Here is a 21332-nt window from a genome sequence, read left to right on the forward strand (position 1 = left end):
CTGATTAATGGAAGTTTATTTAATGCGTCTCCTGATAGACTTGAAAGTCAACCAACCATTCCTTTTCGTTTTTTTTTTGCATTTAACTTTATAACCGTTTAAATAACATTTACACTATAATTATTTTCTGGTTACTAATTTTCCTTTTATAAATAGTTATATGTAATTAAATTTCAAATGATCTAATAGTTGTTGCTTCTTCATATGATTAACAATATGATTAAAAATTTTAATATGTTATCAATATTCCAATGCTTTGCGTAGGACAGAAATTCTTAGGAATCATAATGGGTGGGGAAGCATATTTTAGACGTGGCTTGAATTCTTCAAAGCAATTAGTATCCCAATTATCCAGTAATTGTGAGCACGTAGTTGTCAGTTGTTGTTTTTTAAAGATTACGAACTTAGGTTATAAGCAATATGGATAATTAATTTTGTGGATAAGATTGGTCTTCGTTCTTGTAATGAAGTTGGTATGTATGTTTACCTGATCATATATCCTATTAACGTTAACTCCTAATGTCTAATGTAATGAAGTTGGTGTGCTCTTTGTTTTTAGAAACCTTTCATGAACTGAGTTTGGTAGATCTTTCTTTTGCTGGTAAACTAATAATATATATATATAAGCATAAATGTTTGAAGTTCAGGTTAAAATATTTGAAGTTTGGCTTGAGCAAATCAAAATTTAGTCGCGTAAGGCTGAAGTTCAGACGTTTACTTGCACAAGCAATATGCCAAACTTCAGGTAAACTTTGTAACTTCAAAAGTCCGTTTTTGCAACTTACGACCGGTATACCTAAAATTGATTGTGAAATGACTAAACTTATAAGTAAAAATTCATAAACTATGAGTATGCCTTAGATAGGGTTCCAAAATTGGTTATCTGTGCATTTTCTCCTCGAAACAAGCAACATTTATGCGGTTCCTCTTAATAAATTTCCTCACCCTACATTGGATTGGATGTAATTTTGTAAAAGTCTATTTTTAAATTTTTTTTGCTAAAAGTGCGCTTTACTATTCTTTTATTATGTATATCAATTATGCTAGTAAACTTTTAAGTATATTATATGCGAGTGTATGTGTATAATTAGGAAAAAGAGCGGGAAAAAAAGACGAAAAACTAATTTGATTTGGTTTATTGATTCAACAATGTTAATTTGGTCTTTTTTAAATTAAAATTTATAAACCGCTAGTGGTTAATGTTGTGTCCACACTATTCTTCCATTTTTCATAGTACCGGGCCTTATTTACTTGTTACTATTATTTCTTTTCATCTATTTTTTGGTCCTTATGTTGCTGTTTTATTTTTATGATTTTTATTGATGGTACTGATTTATTGTCTTTGTTCGTTTTTTTTAGCTGAGGGCCTTTCGATAGCAAACTCTCTACTCCCTCAGATAGGGGTAAGCTCTGCGTACTCACTACCCTTCCCAAATCACACTTATGGGATTACGCTGGGTTGTTGTTTATTGACTCAAACCAAACCACCTACACCCTAACGAGGTGCATACATTACACCTATATATAACACCTGCCTTCTACTCGTCCTTCCATATTTGTAACACAATTATTCACCAAATTTTCTCTAGCACTAATATAATGGTAATCAAGGTTCATGGTCCGGTCCAGTCACCGGCGGTGTTGAAAGTGATAGCATGCCTCAAAGAGAAAGAGCTCGATTTTGAGCTTGTTCATGTTAATTTGCCTGCTGGTGATCACAAGAAGGAACCTCTCATTTCCCTCAATGTATGTTCACCTTAAACCTAGTACCTTATATTATTCATGTCCTTTTAATCCTATTTCGGGACTCCATTGGCAAGACTCAAACCTAAAATCTCTAATTAAGAATGAACTTTTACCATTCTACCACACTCATTGGTGGTGAATTCAATTTTATTATCGCACATAGTTTTAAATTATTTCATATACATGTGTGTGTGAGATCTCTATACATATTGATAATTTCGCTTGTTTTTTAATTGTCTTGATGTTGTTACTGCTTGTTGCTATTGTTTTCTTTTCATTTTTCCTTGAGTCGGGAGTCTATCGGAGACAGTCTCTCCACCCCCAAGGTAGGGGTAAGGTCTGCGGACATATTACTCTCCTCAGACCCTACTTGTGGGATTATAGTGGGTTTGTTGTTGTTGTTGTTGTGTGAGTCGAGTAAAAAATGGATGTGATTGTATGTCGACAGCCTAAATCTGATCAAGAGGCAGAACTTGAAATTCAGATTACGAACTTAATTAAATTTCTTTGATTCATGCAGCCATTTGGTCAAGTTCCAGCATTTGAAGATGGAGATCTCAAGCTTTTTGGTAAGTGGACTTTCCTATACCACACAATGGCATACGAATTCAAGATTTAAAGTCAATGAATTCGGTGTATGCATATTTTTATCTATGTATACATTTTTTAAATGACTTTTATCTATATACATTTAGTAGCTGGAAGTAATAGATTCAAATGAACTCATAGAACCAGCATGGAATCCTAAGTTGAAATGTGATGGGTCAATATTTATGATCTTAGGTCAGTACATGTGGACAATTTTTGAATTTTGTACATATATATATTTGTTCTCCATACAATATATATTTGGTTTAGGTTGAAACCATTGAAACTACATTGCACCCGTGACCCAAAAAATCATCATAAATTTTGCCTCCTGCACACAATTATATATATATATATATATATATATATATATATATATATATATATATATATATATATATATATATATATATATATATATATATATATATATATATATATATATATATATATATATATATATATATATATATATATATATATATATATATATATATATATATATATAGCCATTACACAATACATAGCTCACACATATGCTGACAAAGGGAATCAACTTCTACCCAATGATCCTAAGGAAATGGCAATCATTCTGTGTGGATGGAAGTAGAATCAACAAAATTTGACACTCCAGGTTTTAATCTAACCTTTGAGATAGCTCTTAAGCCATTATTCTTCGGCGCGGCGACAGATGAAGCAGCAGTGACAGAGAATGAAGAAAAACTCGGTAAAGTTCTTGATGTGTACGAATCAAGACTTAAGGAGTCAAAATATTTGGGTGGAGAAAGTTTCACACTAGCAGATTTGCACCATATACCTATTGCTAACTATTTGATGGGGACTAAAGTTAAGAGTTTGTTTGATTGTAGACCTCATGTTAGTGATTGGTGTGCTGATATCTTGGCAAGACCAGCTTGGTCTAAGGCACTTGACTACTTGAGTGCGGAAACTTTGAAATTACCACATGAATATGGCCTATGTATTAGCAGGTTAATAAACATGGGCCATAGTTGAAGACTTTTTCTATATTTTGTTTTATGTTATTCGTCTTTTTTCCCCTTTCGTCCTTTGTCTTCAGTGAGACCATATTATGTGATGTGTTTGTTATTGCTATGAGTGTTTATCTTTAATCTATCGTATGAAAGGCCTTCGATTGCATTACATATAATCTCATTCATAAATTAGAATTCAATACAAAATTTGGCGAAGAAAAACATGTGATATCAAGTGCCTTGGTTAGTAGGTGAAAATGACGATATATAATGACGTCTTGTGGAGTTTAACTACTATATACTCCCTCTGTTCCAGTTTATGTGAACTTATTTCCTTTTTGGTCCATTCCAAAAAGAATGACCCATTTCTAAATTTGGTAACAATTTAGCTTAAACTTGCAATTCTACCCTTAATGAGAAGCTTTTATAACCACACAAATACTCTAGGCCCCTTTTTGACTTATTTAGGACCACAAATTCCAAAAGTTTTTATTTTTTCTTAAACTCCGAGTCCAGTCAAACAGGTTCACATAAATTGAAACTGAGGGAGTAATATATAACATCGTAAAATAATTTTTATATTATCAGGTCATTTAAAAGATAAGTAAAGTTATTGTTCATGACACGTGAAAATATTCATTTAGAAAATAAAGTAGATAATTTGCTATAATAGGTTGGATTACACGCATAGTGTAAAAAAAGGTTTATCTTATTAGGGTATATAAGTTAAATTTTGTTTAATTGTTAAGACCGTTTCATTCTGAAATCGAACTCATTACATTTTTAGCCTACCAATACTATACTATTAGACACATATCTGGATTTTTTGCGTCGTTTCGATCGCCGTGGCCTACTTTACTTGCTCTATTTCTTGATAGACGTCAAATAAAGAGCCTTAACAAAATATACAATAAATTTGAGATTAGTGAATGCTAAGTCCAGCTTTTTCTATTGATCACCACCACTAATAATTTCTTTATGCCATTGTTGGCGGACTAGAAGTTCAATCTCCACATTATTCGATAATGGGAAGAATTCAATTCCCTATACTACGAGAATGGGGAGAAAGAAAGAGATGATAGAACTGTACCACATCATAAGAGCTTAAATTATGTCGCATTTTCAAATGCTTATTCCATTCTATCCCTTTTCTATATAGGACAATTAAATAGAGTATGAGGCCATCTTACAACCAAGCACAAGTGGTCTAGTGGTAGAATAGTACCCTGCCATGGTACCTGGGGCGGAGGTAGAGAACTACTTACGGGTTTTGACGAACTCATTAACTTTTGTTTAGACTTTGTATTTGTATTAAAAATCTATTAAATATGTATAACTATTTAATTATGAACCCAGTAACTAAGACATGTTATGAGTTCGATGATAAGTTCAGAACTCATAAACTTCAAATCCTGGCTCCGCCTCTGCACGGTACAAACCCGAGTTCGATTCCCGGCTGGTGCATATCTTTTGATTTTACATATTGTTTTTTGTGCTCAGCAATACCTTCCGGCTTGTATTTGGTGGTTTATATGGTTCGATTCTGAGATGTTTTTGAGGACAAAAGCAGAATACACGAGTGTCTTTTCTAGCGTTTGGACATAGATTTGGTTGAAACGTGAAAAAATAACTTTTGAAGTAGTTTTGAAAAATAATTTTTGGAAGTTAAAATTATGTTTGGACATGCATTTAATTTAAAAAAAAAAATTGAAGTTTTGTGAGTGGGAGAAAAAGTTTCACCCAAAAACTACCCTAAACTAGATTTTGGGAACTTGAAAAATAATTTCAGAATTTTTTTAAAAATAGATCACTAAACTATGAACAAACAATGTTTTTAAAAAAAAATTGAAAAGAAGTTGCCAAAATGTATGGCCAAACGGAGCTACGCATACTGGAAAGCATAACCTAAGCAGACAGCATGTTAGAATTCCTAGCTCTCTCATTTTCATGCTTTACATTAATAAAATTCTGATTACCTAACAAAAGAGGGGGGAAAAGTGTAGGCTTTAGAAATGTCCTAAATGAGAAAAAGCTCACGCACCTATGTTCTCAAATTGAGCACCTTTATCCACCCTCTAGACGATACCAACAATAACCTGAAACATTGGTATCGAAATCAAGCATTGGAGACAGAGGCAGTGCCGGGATTTCAAAGTTATGGGTTCTAGATTTTATAACAACAATATCAAATGTTAATAATTGAGTTTTAAATTTAATATTTAAACAAATTTAATGAACTCTTTAACACAAGTATATTGTTTGAGCAAAAGTTACTGGATCCGACCGAATTCATATTCGGGCTTCTAGCTCTGCCCCTGATTGGAGAAGTAACCGGGGGAGGGGGGGGGGGGGGGTAAGAACATTGAATATTAGACCGTGTATTTGCTTTCTATTCCAACACAATTTGGTGAATTTATCCGGCCAGGTTAAAAAGTTTACACTAAGGATGTTTATTTATTCACCTTTAGTGTAAACTTTTTAACATGGCTGGATAAATTCACCAATTTTCTTGGAAAACAAGTAGTAAATTTATTTATTTTTCGATGTTTGGTACGCAAATTAAGGAAAATGACTTTTCAAGAATATTCATAAATAATTTAGATATAATAAACATGAAGCCATAAACTTTCAAACCAACAACCTTCCGGACCTACAAATTTCATAAACTTTCGAATTCATATTCGGGCTTCTAGCTCTGCCCTGATTGGAGAAGCAAAGGGAGGGGGGGGGGGGGGAATAGTTAGGGACAAGTTAAACCGTGTATTTGCTTTCTATTCCGAGACAATTTGGTGAATTTATCCAGCCAGGTTAAAAAGTTTACCCTCAGGGTGTTTGGTATAACAGAGAATATTTTTCGTGGAAATATTTTTCAAGAAAATATTTTTTTGGAAAACAAGTAGTAAATTTTATTTATTTTACGGTGTTTGGTACGCAAATTAAGGGAAATGACTTCTCAAGAATATTCATAAATAATTTAGATATAATAACCATGAAGCCATAAACTTTCAAACCAACAACCTTCCAGACCTACAAATTTCATAAACTTTCGAACCGCTAAACTTTCGAAACCGTAGAATTTCGAACCCGTAAACTTCCAAACACATAAACCTCCGAACTCATAACTTTGGAATTTGTAAAATTTTGAACCTTTAAACCGATAAATAAAAAAATTAAAACTGAAAAATATATTTAAAAAATATTTTTTTCCGGTGAGGGAGGGGCAGGTGAGGAGGTGGGTAGGTGGTGAGTGGTGCAGAAATATGAAAAAACATAAATTTGAAATTGCAAAAAAAAAAAAAAAATAAGGTAACAAATGTTGTAGGGTGGGTGAAAAACTGAAATTTAAAAAAAAATGCCTTTTTTGGAGAGTGAGATGGGAAGGTTGAGAAGGAGTTTTGGAAAATATTTTCTCTTCTCTTGATTAGGAAAATGAGTTCATAAGGAAAATGTTTTCCAAAATATTTAAGCCAACCAAACATGGGTAAATTGAAAAATATTTTCTAGAAAATATTTTCCTTCGTACCAAACACACTCTAAATTGTTTATCTGATGAACCAAAGCACAATGATTGGGCCTTGACAGCAGAGGTGGAGCCAGAATTTCAAGTTTATGGATTCAGGATTGTAATTGTTTTAAGTTTATTGGATTTTAAATTAATAATTTATATTTATTCAATAAATTTTGTAAGACAAATATAAAGTTCGAACCAAAACTATTGGGTTCAGCCGAACCCGTTCTCGACACTCTAGCTCTGCCCCTGCTTGACAGAGAATGCACATGCCAAATTCTAACTAGTTTGGCGCTAACACTGAATGCAATTAAGTTTTTTTTACCGTTACTAGGACAACCGACGAAATAGCCAAAGCAATTTTAGTCAGCGCAGTTTATCAATGCTAGAACTAATTTGTCAAGTATGAGTAATATACATATGTTCAATGCTAGTATAATTCAAATGTTAATAGGGATGGCAAATGGGGCGGTGCGGGTGCGGAATGATGTGGGTTTAAAGCTATGCAGGGCGGGTTGAAATAATTTTTTAAAAGACTGATGCGGTGCGGTTGTGGGTCTATGCGGGTTTGCACAAGTTTACTGAATTTGGCCTACTGTATTATCTAGTAATAAGACATGCAACAAACCTTAAATAGCATAACATCTATTTAAATGTTTGATACTTCATAAAAACAAAGTAAAACATTTATAACCTCTTCTTTTTTTCAAGTACACCTTTTAATAGAATGTTAATTAAGTTAGAAATTTTCAATAAAAGAAAAAGTTAGACATTTAAGGGAATATAAAATATAGTTTATACAAATATTTAATGATTAAATAATCAACATTTATCACTTAATCATCTAATGAACGCTCGAAAATTGTTTTCAAATTCCAAAACCATAAGCATAACATTCAGGTTTTTGTCAATTTCCAGCATTCCAATTAAACAATTCAATACATGAGCTGATGAGCATAAGCTTTTCATTTTTTGGTTGATGAAATAAAAAATCCAGCAACAAAATTAATTAAAAAAAAACTAGCAAAATGAAAGAAAAAAAAAACACTTTTGTGGGGAGGAGCGGGGCAGGTGGACGCGGGTGTGGGTGTGGGGCGGGTGGATGCGGGTGAAAATGCTATGCGGGGCGAGTTGAAATCTTTGCGGACCGTACCGCACCGCACCGGGACGTTTGCATCCCTAAATGTTAATAACTTTCTAGAGTAAAAAGATGAAAGACTATAAGTTATGCATACAAAAGAAAGAAAAAGTATACAACTTTCTGCAAATAAACTGCATTGTCATTATTACAAAAGTAATTCCAGTTAATTACATGATTACAAATGAAAAAAGTTCAAACCCCATATCCAACTAAGCTACAATTCTTGTGCACATAAGTGCAGAGTGAAGAGGTCTTCATCAAACTTGACCTATATATATCAAACTCCATTACCATATCCCACAAACCATTAAATTGTAGAAGCAGAAAAGAGTTTTTTAAGCTATAGACAACAAGATATATCGGCGCATTCTTCTACAAAATCTTACTGCCAGGAAGTTCAATCCACTGAAGTTGGAGTTCAACTTCTCCACATTCAACATTTCTCAACCTTAGTATCATATCTTGAACAACCTTACCATCTTGCCATACAACTCTACTCTCTTCGGCGAGGCAGTTTGTCCTACAAGGCAGTACTCTTGTAATTACAGTGCCAGATGGGAGACCATCTAAGTTCATCTTCAGTGCTTCTACAAATGGTTTTATGTCAAATTCTGCATCTCCCATTTTGTCGTCCATGCTGAACGTGTCGTGATCATAAACAGTCTGCAAGCAGATATAATAAACAAACATCAACCGATCAATCAAAATGCTTCTTAATCCCGAATTATTTGTGATCGACTATACGAATCCTCTATATTCGTTCTATTCTTTTGTACTTTATCATTGTGGAATACTTAGTCATGTTAGTACCCCGAAAAGCAGGCGAAAGAATGTTGGAGACATAATGAAGTAAATAAAAGTGTGTTTTCTCTAACAGCTTAAATTTTTAGATGAGACAGTCACACACTTTAATATGGTAGCTAGCAGAGCAGGCAGAATTTTCACGTGCTTGGCTCCAGAGGCGTAGCGAGGATTTGAAGTTTATGGGTTCCGAACTTGCTACCGAACTCATAACTCATTTAGTTACTGGGTTCGCAGTTAAATATTTATATATATTTAGTTACTTTCTAATACAAAACATGGTTTAAGCAAAAACTACCGGGTTCATCCGAACCCGTTAATCATACACTACCTCCGCCCATGCTTGGCTCATCAAAAAGAATCAAGTCTGCACGTGAGTTTGCGTGTTGGAGATATAGTATGTTCTCTCCAACATCTTAAGCTTTTTAGATGAGATGGTCATACACTTCAACAAAGAAAATAATGACCGAAGAATGTATTTTTGTTAAGGATTGTTATACAAATAGCCGACCAGGAAATTAAGGAAATTTATGTTATACTATGCAGCAAGAAAATTTACCAGCTTAACAGGAAGACTGGGATCAGAGACAGAGAGGGTCAGTTCTTCATTCCACTCAGGATTAATATCCTTCTTTATAACTCGCGTCTTCAGTTTCTGCATTTAAGTTAAAACGTAAGCAAGTCCAAAATTTGTGTTAGAGCAATTAATATAGGCTTACATATAAAAGAGTAAAAAGAAAAAACTTGTAACTGCCAAAATCCAAGTTCTCAACCTAAAATATCCCAATTCCCAAGCAGCTTAAAATTTACAAATTAGCCAAAGCCATGAGAGAAAAGAAGAGCCAGTTATGGGATTTCCATGAGTTTTTCTTAGTTCAATAATAGCTGCTTTAAATCCTTCATTTTCAAAGCTTTACATCTCCAACTGAACCTGAATTACGAGTATTCAGGGAATATTTTATATGCAACAGAACAGTGTATGGAAATTATATTGTGTATGTGGATTCAGAGGTGTATCCAGAATTTTAAGCCTATGGTTACTACTGTTAGATTAGTTAGTGTTTGATGGGAAGTATTTGAGAAGAGGTTGTTTGTCCCTCATTGGAAAAAGAAAAAAAGGAAGAGGTGTTTAAAACCATTTCTTTGTCTTATATAGTTTGAAATTTTTTAGGGTGTTTTGGAGGGAAATTGGAATTTGACTATATTATTAATAATCAAGATTGGGCACTTGGGCTTTGGGCCAATTAAGTAGCCTGAATTAATGTTTTAGCCACCCATTATTTGATTAATTAAAAACGTTTTTAGCCTTTTAATTTCAGAAAAACGTTTTATATTTCTTTTTTAAATTTAAAAGAAGGTGGCTATTGGTTTTAAAAGGTGCCTGTTATGAAGAGATGAGTCTGTTAATTCCAACAGACTCCTAGAGGTATTATAAATACCTATTTCATCTCCAAAACGAAATTATCTGAAACTTTCATCTCTTTCTCTTCTACTTATTTTCTACAACTCACAACTATTTTGTTCTTGTGGGAAATTCGAGTTAATTGTTGAAACTCGAATTTCAGAGGCTTTGTAGAATCCTGGAGGAATTCTGTCATAATCCATGCAGCAACGAAATTGGGAGGCTTAAATTCCTTAAGGACAGTGACTACACTATCAAGGCCAAATTATTTCGTCCTATATTCTATTATAATTTCTAACACCTACAATGATCTCAAGTTAATATACATAATAAAAAGGACAAACGAATTCGGTTCCAAGTTAAATATTCTTATACTTTTAATGAGTTTTTTAGTACAATATAGGGTCTATGAAAAAGTTTCTGAGTTCACGTAAACTCGTAACATTTGCACTATCTCCGCCCCTGTATAGATCAATACTATTTTTATGCGTATATCTTAATCCAGAACATCGTTAGTAAAATTCCTGATTTCGCTGCTAATTATATAGTATTCATGACCCGGTGTTTATGTTTACGGCTGCTTCGAAACATGTCTAGAAGTAGAATCTAGAAATTATATTATCCTATCAAAAAGGGAGGTCCGGACCACAAGGATCTATCGTACCCAGTTTTATCTTGCATTTTCGCAAGAGGCTGTTTTCACGGTTCAAACCCGTGGCCTTGCTCACATGGCAACCTATCAAAAAACTAAAGTTAAAAGTATATAGAGGAGGAAAGAAAGAGACCTGTTTTTTACCCATCTTGACAACACAATAAGGATCACTGGTTCGAACATCACGAACAGCAAGGTTAACTCCTCTCTTTATTTTGATTCTCAGTAGTCCCAAAAGGTTGTCCATTAATGATTTTGTTGCACTTGCTGCTCCTGCTCCTTTGCTGTCTGGTGTTTTTGGTGATGACTCCATTTTTTTTTTATATCTTTAGCCTCCCCTCCCCTCCTTTATATACTTAAAATAAATCTATATGTTTAATTAATATTATGAACATACCAAATTAATTATTGGTTCTTTTCACCAACGTTTTTCACGAACACCCTTCCCACCAACTCAAACTCGATATTATCTGTCGAATCTACCACACACAAAAAAATGGAGTTATTCAAAAAGAAATAATTAAACAGTGGCATTGTATGTTAGACTGTTACGATAACAACATCAGAATCTCCCGAATATAAAATGAGAATTACACTCTTAATTACTTCTGAATACCTTTAAAGAAAAATATTTAATAACTTAATAATAAGAGTTTTTGTGTAATTACTTTTTTGTCTTTCTTCAAATGTTCCACTTAATATAATTTTTTACTACTTGAAACAGTAAGAGTAGATTCAGGAAAAAAATTAGTGGACAAAACATAATAAAGGGTAGCCCGGTGCATTAGGCTCCCGCTATGTGTGGTGTCCGGGGAAGGGCCGGATCACAAGGACCTATTGTAGGCAGTCTTCCTCAGCATTTCTGCGAGAGGCTATTTTCATGGCTCGAACTCGTAACCTCCTGGTCACGTGGTAGCAACTTTACCAATTACAGCAAATTAAAGCTCCCCTTCTTTTTTTATAAAACATAAAATATTTTAAAAATAAATTTAATTTGCTAAAATAATTAATATTGGACGAAAGATATGATAGAACAGCACAGAAAGTGCAGAAATAAAACGTTACACTTTTCTTCTTAGGCCCATCTGTAATAGGAATCTTTCTAAAAAAAACTTTTGGTCTACGCCACAGATAGTGATGTATTTGGAAATGAGCTTAGCACCAATGACTAGGGTGTACAAAGCAAACCGACAAACCGCACCAACCCGATAATTCGAGTCAAACCGAGAAAAAAAATCCGATTATAGTTTGGTTTGATTTGATTTGGTGTTGGAAAAAAAAACCCGACCATAATGGTTTGGTTTTAACTAAAGAAAGTCAAACCGAAACCAAATCAACCCCACATTACATATATAGAAATTTTAGATATATTTAATATATAAATATACTTATTGTGATGTAATTTATAAATATTTCTTAAAAAAATTCATAAGTATTATTTCAAGGTTGGACTTAGAACTTTTGAATGCTCCAATAAGTTTTATAGTCATTAATATTAGTAAATTAAATAATGGTAACAAAAGCCCAAACCAAAATTAAATCAATACTAATGCTAACAAAAGACATTCAATTCAATAGTAAGAATGAGAATTTATTGAATATTTATTTTTTGTTTTGCAATAATTTAGATAAAAATGCATAACCTATTTTTATTTTTCTTTAGCTAGCGTTTAGTCATATAATTAATACTCCCTTCTCAGTCTATTTATTTTAGCATGACTTAGTACTTTTAGATTATGTTTATTTTTATTATAGCTTTTTAATTAGCAATGTTTATATTACATAATTTTATTGTCTTTATTGTTGAATATTTTAGGATAATGCTATGACACATTTCATATTTTGTATTATTTTCTTGGAAAATACTTTATATAGTTGTATCTTATTAGGATTAAAGAAATATTTTGAGCATACATTATATGTTTTGTTCTACGAAGATTTTACCGGGAAAAAAACCTCGAAAAACCCGAAAACCCGAGAAACCCCGAGAAAAATCGAGATTGAAAAACCCGAGTTTTATTGGTTTGGTTTGGTCTTTAGATTTAATAACCCGACACAATTGGTTTGGTTTGGTAATTATAAAATTCGAATCAACCCGGCCTATGTACAACCTATGACCAACCAAGAGGAACAAATAATCTTAATCCATTTTGGAAAGAGATCTCAGTACCAATAAATCAAATCACAATGACTTGACACCTTTTGTCTTTAATAATGCATTCAAATGAAATAACCCCCTTAAATAAATATAATTGGCCTAAACAATTAGTACTAATGTCAATGTTAAAAATAATGTATAATATAATTGCATGTTACTATCAAGTTCTCACGTGGTCATTCAAATAGTGATTGATGTCAATGCTACTAGTTCTAATGAAGAAAAATATATAATTTGATAGTGATTAACATTTCAACAAACTTTGTTAATACTTTTCATGGTGGAAAAAATAATAAAGAAATAAAATTCCAATGGTTCCTTGACTCTAAGATGGCAACAAAACCCAAGTATATCTCTTTTCTAAAAAAAAGAAAGAAATTCTACTATACTAGGAGATCAAGAATAGAGAATGTTCCCGTAAAACTTACGATGATTATGTTACAGGCGCCCTGACTTTCGAATTATAGAAAGAAGAAAGAGAAGGGTGTTAGGATGAATTTATTATTTGTTCTTATTGAGGGAAGGTGAAGACATAGACAAAGAGAAACAAAGACGAATAGCTATTTGACAAAGGAAATTTCAAGAAATAAGAGTTTCAGTTGACAATGGTTGGTGCCTAATATGTTTCATGCTTAATTCTTGTCCACTAAGCAAACGGATAAAGCGATATGACATAGTCTTTCTATCCATGTTTTTCTCAATTTATGTTTGAAGAAGCTAAAAGATTAATCACTTCAGATTATTGGGGAAAAAATTAAGTTTTATCCACGAAAATATTAAAAACAATTTTGCACGATCACGTAATTCGATCGATCGGTTTCAGCAAGCTATTTAGCATCAATTTCTAGTTATCAACTCGTAATTAGTTTAAATACTTATCCAGAGTAGATAATTTTCTTACCTAATTATATATGTATTTCTTTACACTGTGTCCGTCATGGACAAGATTAAAAATAAATCACTCTAGCTATCTTTAATGAGTACTTCTCATTTTCCATCTATTATCCAAATCTTCTTCATTTTCAGTTGAGTAAGATCAATGGCTTAAATCTATGTCCAATATTCTTGTTGTCCCTCTATGTCAAGTAAGAAATTTGAAATACATGGCGTACACAGAATTTTTGGTAAACGATCTCACAATTAATCAGTGGATACACCTTCGTTACTAGTAAGATCACCGTGTATGATGTGCAGATTATGCGCAATCACAAATACGACCCCTGGCACAAACAATAACTTGGTATATTTTTCTATATGAAGTAGAGGTTAAGGCGAGACAATTCGAGGCAAATCCTTGACACACTTTCTTTAGATTACCAACATTGTTAAACTCAAAAATAGGATGCACGAGCAACATATAGTTCAAATTTGGACGTCATGATAGCTGCATTCGCTGCTAGCACACTGGCGGCCAAGTTGCTTAAATAAAAGCGGAAAGCGCGCCGTTTACTAAATATTTTAGAGAGATGAGCAAAAAAATTCTAATGTGATTCCAGAGAAAATAAGGTATCCAATACTCTAATTTCCAGTTATGAAATATTGCTCTCTCCATTCCCAAATTACTTTAACATTAGTTTTTTCTAGGAATATTAATTGACAGGAACTATAGACCATGTTGGACAAAGATTTCATACTCTTATGTGTTTAACATACGAAGGCCTAGAAACTCTGTGATTACTTACTGTTCGAGGCTGAACGAAGCCATGGGGTTGAACCCACCATGACAAAAACCAAGAAAACGAGAAATAATGTAATCCAGAGCCCGCAAAGACATGAAAGTATGTAAATGGAGACAACATCATGTATATTAAACTGTTTCTCTAACTTAAACCAGAACAAGAACAAGAGATGAGGCCAACCTTCAGTTCTAGCAACACCAATCACCTTCTCCAAATGAAAAAATATTTGGTAATTTCATATCAAAAGCAAATAACACCAGTATCAAGCAAGATCCATTATTTTCCAAGGATAACTTTATTTACAACACTAACAGGCAAGGCATAAGCAGGATCTATAGGTTTCAGCCCTGGATATTCAAGAAGTGAAAGCCCTGCAGTGCAGAAAATACAAAGGAATAATAAGTTGTAACAATTGAGGTCGAAAAGTCAAATTTAGCCATTGCCAACAATTGGAAAGAACAGAAGTAGCTCTTAGAAAAAGTTTCCACAAACTTCCCTATAAAATTTGCTTCTAGTTTTATTACTTAATGAATAGAAAATTATGGAAGCCAAGAGTAAAATACTGTTTCCACATAAAGAGAACCAGTATAAAAACAGTTGACAACCATGCATGTACCGTCGCTATGAAAATGTCTCAGCAGTATAAAGAAACTCATCCAACAACGAAATTTAAAAATGCAGTTACAACTTTAAACTAAATGGATCAAAAGGAGTTCACTCAATAAATCTGTCTTCCTATTGCTCACTTGCCTTTTAACATAAATTTATACCATTTGAAATTATCTTGGATGCAGAAGGAGGAGTTGTGTATTGCAATCTCTTTTAGAAACAAACATGTGATGCACATCATTTTCCTAACCTTGCCACCCCTCCACCAGAAAGGTTGGCATCATTGATTGAATTGCTAATGCACCCATGGCGGGCGTGTCTGTAAACTCATGATCTTTAACCAAGTACATGGTTAACACACACATGTTGGGTGTTATTCCAAGATACCACATTAGTAGTCAGAAAGGTTGGCATCATGGCTCAAGTTAATGTGAATGGCTTGTTATGAACACCATTGTTAGCTCAGAATCTTACAGGTAATGACTCGTGTACCACAACACAACATGTAACTGACAAAAGTTTTAGATCAGCTTCTTATATTCTAAATAGACTTCCAAGCTTCCATCTTTCAATTCTCATAGATATGAAGTTAGCATGCTCAAAGCATGATGTCCACCATGTCATTACAGACAAAAACACACAAACCATTTGCAATCAGCATGGTCAACTAACTCTTACCAGCAACTCCAAAGTAAGTGTGGAAGACATCAACCGCATCATCTGGCCTATCTGATATTCCACCCTTCTCTTTATCCTACATTCACAAAGGAAGGAAATTTCTATAAGCTGATGATGGAGTTGTACAATTACATGAAAATATGATATCTATGGCCAAGATTCAACAAAAAGATGGTCAAATTCAGATGTAACCTGACAGTCCAAAATAAATTTTGCAAGCTTCTCCTTGTTGATCCAGTGCACTCTGTCAATCATGATTAAGCTGGAAAGAACCCACCAAGAGTAGCAGACCTGAGAGGAAACAACAGGAATATCAATAAAGATCAAGTGACATGCAAATAGAAATTAGCAAGAGTAACTAACATCAGGAAGCTTCTCGGGACGCCCATTTAGACCTCCAGATTTAACTTGTCTTTCGCATAACCACCAACCAAGGAGGTCCTTATCAACATGATGCAGAGAACCAGTTATTGCAAGAGCTCCCACACAACAGAAAACTGCAATGAAGAGGCATAGTATCGATTGCAGTCCAATAATGCAGCAAAAAGTGACTTATATATGATAGGAATACTAGCGAAAGATGGAAACTAAATGGAACACAAAGAGCTTAAAAACCAACAAATAGCCGAAACATTGTTCCCTCCCTCTAACTTTTCATCAATAATATGGCTTTGACTAACTCTCATATAGATCGAATGATTAAAGAAAAAGATTTTATGTAGAGAAACTAAATCCTCCAGCAAACCCTATTTGTTCCATGCAAAAGAAGAGACAAGCAAAATATAAGGATTTTTATTTCAGAGCATTCCCAGTTTGTTTACATCAGTTGTTTCACCAATCTAGGACCTATAAATGGATAATTTATCTCGATTGAACGTTTATTAAAAGCATAAAATAACCATAAAGAGTCATCGTGCTCTATCCATTGCTCGTGACTCTTTCAAATCTTTTGACAACTTGAAATATCATGCAACACCAGTACCTTCTACTGATGATTTTGTCACTTTACTTATTGCCAACTAATCCTGGTTTCTGGTATAAGTGCTTATTGTCTTGGTTGTTGATCTAGATATCAAATGATAGTGCGCTGTTATGGGAATTAATTACAATGACTTAGGAGTAGAATCCTTAAGTGGAACATGAAATGTGAAAATCTTGGAAAAAAATTGCGTCTGAGCAATAGAAACAAAATTAAAAAACTCAAATTAGATCTTGTTCATGTTTTAGTTCAAACAACTAATGGAAGTATGATAAAATTCATCATTTCTTTGTTCAACATACTTTGCCCAGCATGAGATTCTGCTCCAGGTGTGCATCCAAATCCACCATCCACATTCTTGCAACTTACAATATATTTCACTGCTTTTCCAACATCAATTTTATCCAACTGGCGCAGCAATGCTAGAGAACAGATTGCAATGTAAGAGAACCTAAAAGAAGACTTAATTTAGGTCACACCATTCTCAAATTACTGCTAATACTAGTAGTTTTCAAAGCCGAATATCTAAAATTATAGCTAATCCCTGCTATAATAAGTAAAATTTAAGGGGGAAAAAAGAAACGAATTCTACACTGAAGCATGCTGAAATACATAAACAGTAAACAAAATGAGCAGCTATTACCGTGTGTCAACTTCACCCCACATGTCACCAGAAAAGGATCCATCTTCATTTTGCAGGCCTGCAATATCTGGCCGAAAAAGTCAAGTATATCCTTGGTTATACAGATTCTCAATTGGTGTCTAATGGACTCAATGCCAATTAATTAATTCATATTAATCAACTGATGAGTGTCTTCTACAATAGTTTCACCATATTTTAGGTATCAAAGAACAATCTCACCAAACGAGCCAAACATATCCAAGTACTGGTTTCTAAGTTATCGGCAAAAAAGCAGTCAATGCTATTAGTGTTACAGAGTTCATAGATACAGATGAGATCTAAGAGATCCATGGACAGAAATTCTGCTGCAATTACAGACATGACGAAGGATACAGCTTGACACCTTATCAATGTCAAGAACATGTAGTTTATCAAATAGGGCCAAGACTTGAATAGCACTGAGTGTATACAGCATATGCGGATCATGTCCAATGTTACCACCAAATCCACCTGCATATTAGACAAATGGAGAAGTGAACTTTTAAATAAAGATCATGTAGAGTAACTTAATCCAACAAGGGAGAGTAAAAGAGAAAAGTGAAAAAGAACAAAAGAAAAAGACAGGCATCCTTTTAAAGAGCAGCTGGCAGACTAGCTGCAGTAAAGTATGACAAAGTTGGAAATAGGCCCAAAATTTTACTGTCACAAAACAAAATAAAGTGCAAGAAAACACACCGGATTCGTGTTGGCACTGCATGACCCATGAAATAACTTCATCTTTATCCACAGCATCAAGCTTTCCCAAAATATCAAGAGTTGTCAATCCCCAGTATGCCCCATTTAACCTCAGATGCTCCATCACCACAGATTCAAAATCATCTTTCCTCTGAAGTTATATGAGCACATTTTAGAAATAAAAATAATATCATATATAGAGATACAGTAAGCAACAGATCCACAAAAAATAATTTATTAACTATTTGACTCATCTTAAACGTAAAATACTTGCATGTCACGCCACATTTATGAAGTTAGGAGATTGATTTCTCCTAGAGCTATTGGGCATTCTATGTGCTTACTAACTATCATGTAGACGTCCACTTCAAACACTACTGGAACTCAAAGATGAGTCACAAGTTACAACTAATACAATATTTGAGGAGAAAACCCACGAAATGATATTAGTGCCTCTTTAACATAAACCGAAAATCTTGGACAAACTTTAGGCTCTACAACATGAATTAATTGTTGAATTCCATTTAACTTTTGCCTATTTTATTAAGAGACAATTTGTCTTTCAGTAGTATGTTTGAGCAGTGCCACACAAATATGATCATAAGAAGCAGATACTACCAGCTACATGCGTACCAGCACTTTCCAGTGAACAAGTAATACAATAACAAATAGATGTAAAACATGATGAGTACCTTTTCAGCTGTTAAAATGTACGCAACATGCCTTTCCACCTGCAGTTCTCCCATCTGCAGTTATTATGGCACATAAGTTAGATTATGATAATAGCCTAAGTGTATCAAAGCAAAAATTATTAACCCAAAACAAAACGTTGAACTCCATTTCATAATATTCGATTGTCAACCTTGTAACTCAGCTCTGCCAACACTACACCATATGACTGAGTTTCCTGCTGTATCATTGACCCAAAGGTCCAACCAAATAATGCTAAAAGGATACTGTAATATCCAAATTTACAAGTATAATGAAAAGAACATTGTAACAAGAAAAGGACATTTAAGTAGCGTTAAGTTTCTTGTAGTGGAGACATCAACATATTTGCTCTCCAGAAAATAAAAAGAGGAAAAGCAAAGCAGGATCCAACTTCGTCAAAGTTCTAAACTCCAGAAACCATGGAAACAAGAAAGAGTCTAGTTTATTGCCGCTGTGCTAACGAGTGTGAACACCTCCTTTCCTGTACATTTTAAAATCAGCTGTAAAAAGGGTTCTGCAGCCAAGGAATATCAGCACAATATTTGACTCATCCAAAGGGCTCTACAGAGTTACAACCAAAAAAGTGTAGCTCGCGCAAATGGTCTACTAGGATGGAAAACTAAAACGCTAAATATTGAGACACTCCTTTAGTTTCTAAAATCTTGTAAAATACCCTCTGAAAACCTAAATTGCTCGGACATGGGTGCCGGTGTCCGACCCGGGTGTGGATCTAGAGGTCGAATCCTTCGAGATGTAAATTTTAAGATTCAGGGATATGAATTCTAGTACGGATACGGGTGTGGAGATCTGGCTAAAAATAATTCAAAAAATTAAAAAGATCTCTAAATAATGAGAAAATTTGTGGAACACTTGCGTATAGCTTGTAAAGCGTGGATTTCTTTTTTATTCTCAAGTTGTAGATAAGTAAATGATTGATTTCCTAGATAAGGTATGCCATTTTCTTCAAATTTATCCTAGTTTTGGTTCTGATTTTGGGAATCAAATTGAATCTCATCTCGAATTTTTCCATCCGCCATGGTCAAAGTACCCAAAATTGTTTGACCGGATCCGATACAGATCCCATACCCACAACCATACTAGCGTCGTGTCGATAGGGGTGCGGCACCTAAATTGCCGTGTCAGAGCAACTTAGGTGAAAACTAAGAAGACATATATTGAGATATGGGAAAACGAGTTAGAAATGATAAGAGAAAAGCTTGAGACATTGCAGGAAGGAGTTTCCAGGTTATAGTATTATGATTGTTAAAAAGTGATCACTGAGAACACTTGCTATTTCGCCGCCCAGCTTGAACCTTGAATATGCTTCATTTGAACAGCTGATTCCTTTGAATTACAGTCATTCAATTCTACCTATCTTGAATCTAAGCAATTCTCAACTGGTATCAAGTCGAATGTCACATCAGTGACCTCGAGGGCAAGGTCAATTCAATTTCAGTTTCTATTTGTAATTTGAGTTCGTTGATTCATAGAAAATCAGAAAATTTGTCCCTAAATTCCATTTATGTATTTTGATTCATCCGCCAATATGCAGGCATCACATATAAGTAAGCGAATACAAGGTTTTTTTTTTTAATGTTATGAATTGATTACAAGTGAATATGAGAAAGATGGAAACTTACATCACGGGGAAAAAAAGAGATTGAATTCGCTGGAGAGACTAGGTCAGAAGCAAATCGCCGACGTTGAGACTCTTCAATCCCAAATGAGGATGCCTCTCATGGGTCATGTGAAATCAGCCCAAAGACCCAAATCCATTAGATATTGGGTCAATTTCGAAATGGGAAATTTTGGTTCTATACCGTATAGGAAACTATATTACGAAAAATGTCCATAGTTTACAAATTACCCGTCCCGCTAACAGTTTTTCTACAAAATATAAACAAATCATTAAAAACAGAATCTTGTTAGTTGTACAATTCTTTTAATAGGCGCGCGAATATTGGGATATTAAGGATTCTTCCAGATTTTATCAAACGCAAATCTCGCTATTAAATTTCGCCTGTTTCTCTCCAAAATTCACTACTCTGTTTATACGAAAATACTCTGTTTCACTAGTTTTTCTGATTTCACAATTCAAAATCGACAAAATTAGCTACAATTCTTCTACAACAACAGCAATTATGTCGCAAATCCCAATTATGTTTCAACTGAATGGGAATTGGGAAAGCTATGGGAGATATAGAGACTTTTAGGTCGATGGAATTGTAGTCAGTGAAAATGCGAGTTATAGCCTATTGATTTCTACAATAGCATAGCATCTAATGATAGATACATCCGAAAAAATAATAGAAATCAAATACATTATCAACG

General features: G+C 33.9%; 2 protein-coding genes and 1 pseudogene across 2 annotated transcripts; 1 reads left to right on the forward strand and 2 right to left on the reverse strand.

Annotated features, from left to right (window-relative positions):
- Positions 1–869: 869 nt before the first annotated feature.
- Positions 870–3469, forward strand: LOC107828684 (glutathione S-transferase-like; annotated as a pseudogene).
- Positions 3470–8073: 4604 nt separating this feature from the next.
- LOC107792952 (protein C2-DOMAIN ABA-RELATED 4) lies at positions 8074–13553 on the reverse strand. The gene is made up of 4 exons (XM_016615218.2): positions 13417–13553; positions 10964–11309; positions 9336–9431; positions 8074–8638 (listed from the first exon to the last, which is right to left on the reverse strand). Exons 2-4 carry the CDS (start codon positions 11141–11143, stop codon positions 8348–8350), a joined length of 567 nt encoding a protein of 188 aa, XP_016470704.1. The 5' UTR covers positions 11144–11309; positions 13417–13553; the 3' UTR covers positions 8074–8347.
- A 1220-nt stretch (positions 13554–14773) lies between these two features.
- LOC107792959 (geranylgeranyl transferase type-2 subunit beta 1) lies at positions 14774–20800 on the reverse strand. The gene is made up of 10 exons (XM_016615227.2): positions 20642–20800; positions 18983–19036; positions 18291–18441; positions 17949–18065; positions 17577–17643; positions 17236–17384; positions 16318–16451; positions 16147–16245; positions 15955–16030; positions 14774–15038 (listed from the first exon to the last, which is right to left on the reverse strand). Exons 2-10 carry the CDS (start codon positions 19034–19036, stop codon positions 14944–14946), a joined length of 942 nt encoding a protein of 313 aa, XP_016470713.2. The 5' UTR covers positions 20642–20800; the 3' UTR covers positions 14774–14943.
- Between the last annotated feature and the right edge of the window lie 532 nt (positions 20801–21332).

The sequence above is a fragment of the Nicotiana tabacum genome, chromosome 20 (genome assembly GCF_000715075.1).
Source record: "Nicotiana tabacum cultivar K326 chromosome 20, ASM71507v2, whole genome shotgun sequence".
Taxonomy (NCBI): domain Eukaryota; kingdom Viridiplantae; phylum Streptophyta; class Magnoliopsida; order Solanales; family Solanaceae; genus Nicotiana; species Nicotiana tabacum.

Coding starts and splice junctions, on each gene's coding strand:
- LOC107792952 (XM_016615218.2), bottom strand. CDS start 11,143: ATGGAGTCATCACCAAAAACACCAGACAGCAAAGGAGCAGGAGCAGCA. Junction 9,432..10,963: donor TCAAGATGGGTAAAAAACAG/GTCTCTTTCTTT, acceptor ACTTAAATGCAG/AAACTGAAGACGCGAGTTAT. Junction 8,639..9,335: donor CCAGTCTTCCTGTTAAGCTG/GTAAATTTTCTT, acceptor ATCTGCTTGCAG/ACTGTTTATGATCACGACAC.
- LOC107792959 (XM_016615227.2), bottom strand. CDS start 19,036: ATGGGAGAACTGCAGGTGGAAAGGCATGTTGCGTACATTTTAACAGCT. Junction 16,031..16,146: donor AATTTATTTTGGACTGTCAG/GTTACATCTGAA, acceptor TTGTGAATGTAG/GATAAAGAGAAGGGTGGAAT. Junction 15,039..15,954: donor CACTTACTTTGGAGTTGCTG/GTAAGAGTTAGT, acceptor TCTGCACTGCAG/GGCTTTCACTTCTTGAATAT.